Consider the following 2,493-nt stretch of genomic DNA (forward strand, 5'->3'; position numbering starts at 1 on the left):
ATTCTTTTCACGGATGGGGAAATTAAAGTAGAACACTCAAGTTGCCTAAAGTTATACTGTTGGTCAGCGTAGCTAGACATTTTTACCTACCTAGTTCCAGAAACTGTGCTTCTGACAACTAGGAAAGGGGTCAAAGAAATAGAGGGGGTTGTGGTTTGGGAGCAATATACTCTGGTTTTTAAGATTTCAGTGCCAACTTGAAGAGATGTTTGTATGCCAAGTCAGAGCAACAGTGTTCATAATAGCCAAAAGAGTGGAAATGGTTCATTACTTATGAATTGATAAATGGATAAAAATTCAGCACATATATACAATGGATTATTTTTCAGTCATAAAATTTATAAATTTTGATAATACTACAACATGGATAGACATTCAAAATTTGTGCTTAATGAAATAAGCCAGGTGAAGTAGGAAAATATTGCTTGATTCCATTTGTAGTGATGCACTTAGACTAAGAAAATTCATAGAGAAAGAAAGAGGAGTACGGGTCACTAGGGTCTGGGAACATAAGATAATAGTTATCGTCTAATGGGTTCAGAGTTTTGAGGAACTAATGGAATACCTGAAGATAATGGTTGTACAATATGAATATAGTTAATGTCATCGAGTTATAGATGCTTAAAGTGATAAGTACATTATATTTTATTACAGTGAAAGATTCCTGTAATTAACTGTTTCTGTGTGATTAGAACAGTCACACTGTTAGGGAAATGAGCTGCTGAACATAGAGAAGGTGTAAAAACATTTGGATTTGAGGTGACAAGGGGAGGTAGGTGCAGGAGTTGTGCAGATCATCCAGGAGGAACACTGGATCCTGACGTCTGTCTATCCTCAGGGGCGACACCTGTGCCAGTAACAGACCCAAAGCACTGAGCACATGGAGGAAGGAAATCAGACTGGGATGATCCTCTTCCACTTCCGCCCCTTCTCCAAACTCCCCGAGGTGCAGATGCTGATCTTTGTGGTCTTTCTCATTATGTACCTGGTGAGCATCGGTGGAAACGTGTCCATCTTCCTCACCATCTGGACCAATCGTTGTCTCCACACCCCTATGTACTTCTTCCTGGCAAACCTGGCGAGTCTGGAGACCTTCCACTCTTCTACCATCGCTCCCCTGACCCTGGCCAGTGTCCTGTCCACAGAGAGAACCGTCATCTCCCTGGCGGGCTGTGGTGCCCAGATGTTCTTCTTCATCTTCCTGGGCAGTGCTGACTGCATTCTGCTGGCCGTCATGGCCTATGACCGGTTTGTGGCCATCTGTCACCCTCTGCGCTACACCCTCATCATGAGCTGGAGCTTGTGTGTCCAGCTGGCCCTGGGGTCTCTGTTGCTGGGCTTCATCTTGGCCATGCAGTTGACTGTGCTCATCTTCCAGCTCCCTTTCTGCAGCAGTAAGGAAATCAGCTTGTTCTACTGTGATGTTCTCCCTGTCCTGTTCTCCCTGTCATCTTCCAGCTCCCTTTCTGCAGCAATAAGGAAATCAGCTTGTTCTACTGTGATGTTCTCCTTGTCATGAGACTGGCCTGTGCAGACACCCATGTCCATGAGGCCACTCTGTTTGTGGTCAGTGTCACCGTGCTCACCATCCCCTTCCTCCTCATCACTCTCTCCTATGTCTTTATTGTGGATGCCATTCTGAAGATCCACTCAGCTGAGGGGAGGTACAAGGCCTTCTCCACCTGTTCCTCCCACCTGACTGTGGTCCTCCTGCAGTATGGATGCACAAGTCTCATCTACTTATGTCCCAGCTCTAGCTACTCTCCTGAGTGGGGCCAGGTAATTTCTGTAGTTTACACATTCATCACTCCTGTGCTGAATCCCTTAATCTACAGCATGAGGAACCGAGAGCTCAAGGATGCTTTGAGGAAGGTGGTAATGAGATTGTCTTTGCTTCAAACCCAGGAAACACTCTGAATGATCCTATACAATATTGCTGAGTGGAAACCTTAAATTGAATGTCTGCAATGTAAGGAGATGGGGCCTGGTACATCCTTGGTTTTATACTCTTAGTTTTCTGGTTGAATTATATTTAAAAAGCCAGTTTCCTTTTGCCAGCCTTAGGCTAGTAGTCATTTTGCAGAATGAGGATGAAAATATTTCAGTCTTCAAACTCAGAGGTCCTCATCAGGATCAAAAAATACATTAAGTAAAAATAATTTGTGACTGAGCTGGAGAGTTGGCTCGATGGTTAAGAGCACTGGCTGCTCTTGCAGAGAACCCAGGTTTGATTCCCAGCAACCACCTGGTGGTTAGCAACTGTCAGTAACTTCAGTTCTAGGGGAATCTGACACCCTCTTCTGACCTCTGCAGCATTGCATGACACAGGTGCACTTACATGCATGCAGGAAATACATTCATACACATAAAATTAATAAATAAAATATTTTAAAAATTTGTGACTGAAAGCAAGTCGTGGCCTTCTCAAAAGAGAGTTGCCAATATATGATTTTAAAAAAAGTTTTTAAAATTTATTCTTTGACAGCTTCATAT

At 43.4% G+C, this 2,493-nt stretch overlaps 1 protein-coding gene across 1 annotated transcript; it reads left to right on the plus strand.

Moving 5' to 3' along the window:
• The first annotated feature begins 773 nt into the window (after positions 1-773).
• LOC103741257 (olfactory receptor 10V1-like) lies at positions 774-1,917 on the plus strand. The gene is made up of 2 exons (XM_008842012.3): positions 774-1,431; positions 1,512-1,917. The coding sequence occupies exons 1-2, from the start codon at positions 881-883 to the stop codon at positions 1,915-1,917; spliced, it is 957 nt and encodes a 318-aa protein (XP_008840234.1). The 5' UTR covers positions 774-880.
• Positions 1,918-2,493: the final 576 nt, after the last annotated feature.

Source organism: Nannospalax galili, unplaced genomic scaffold (assembly GCF_000622305.1).
Source record: "Nannospalax galili isolate Female #2095 unplaced genomic scaffold, S.galili_v1.0 scaffold580, whole genome shotgun sequence".
Taxonomy (NCBI): domain Eukaryota; kingdom Metazoa; phylum Chordata; class Mammalia; order Rodentia; family Spalacidae; genus Nannospalax; species Nannospalax galili.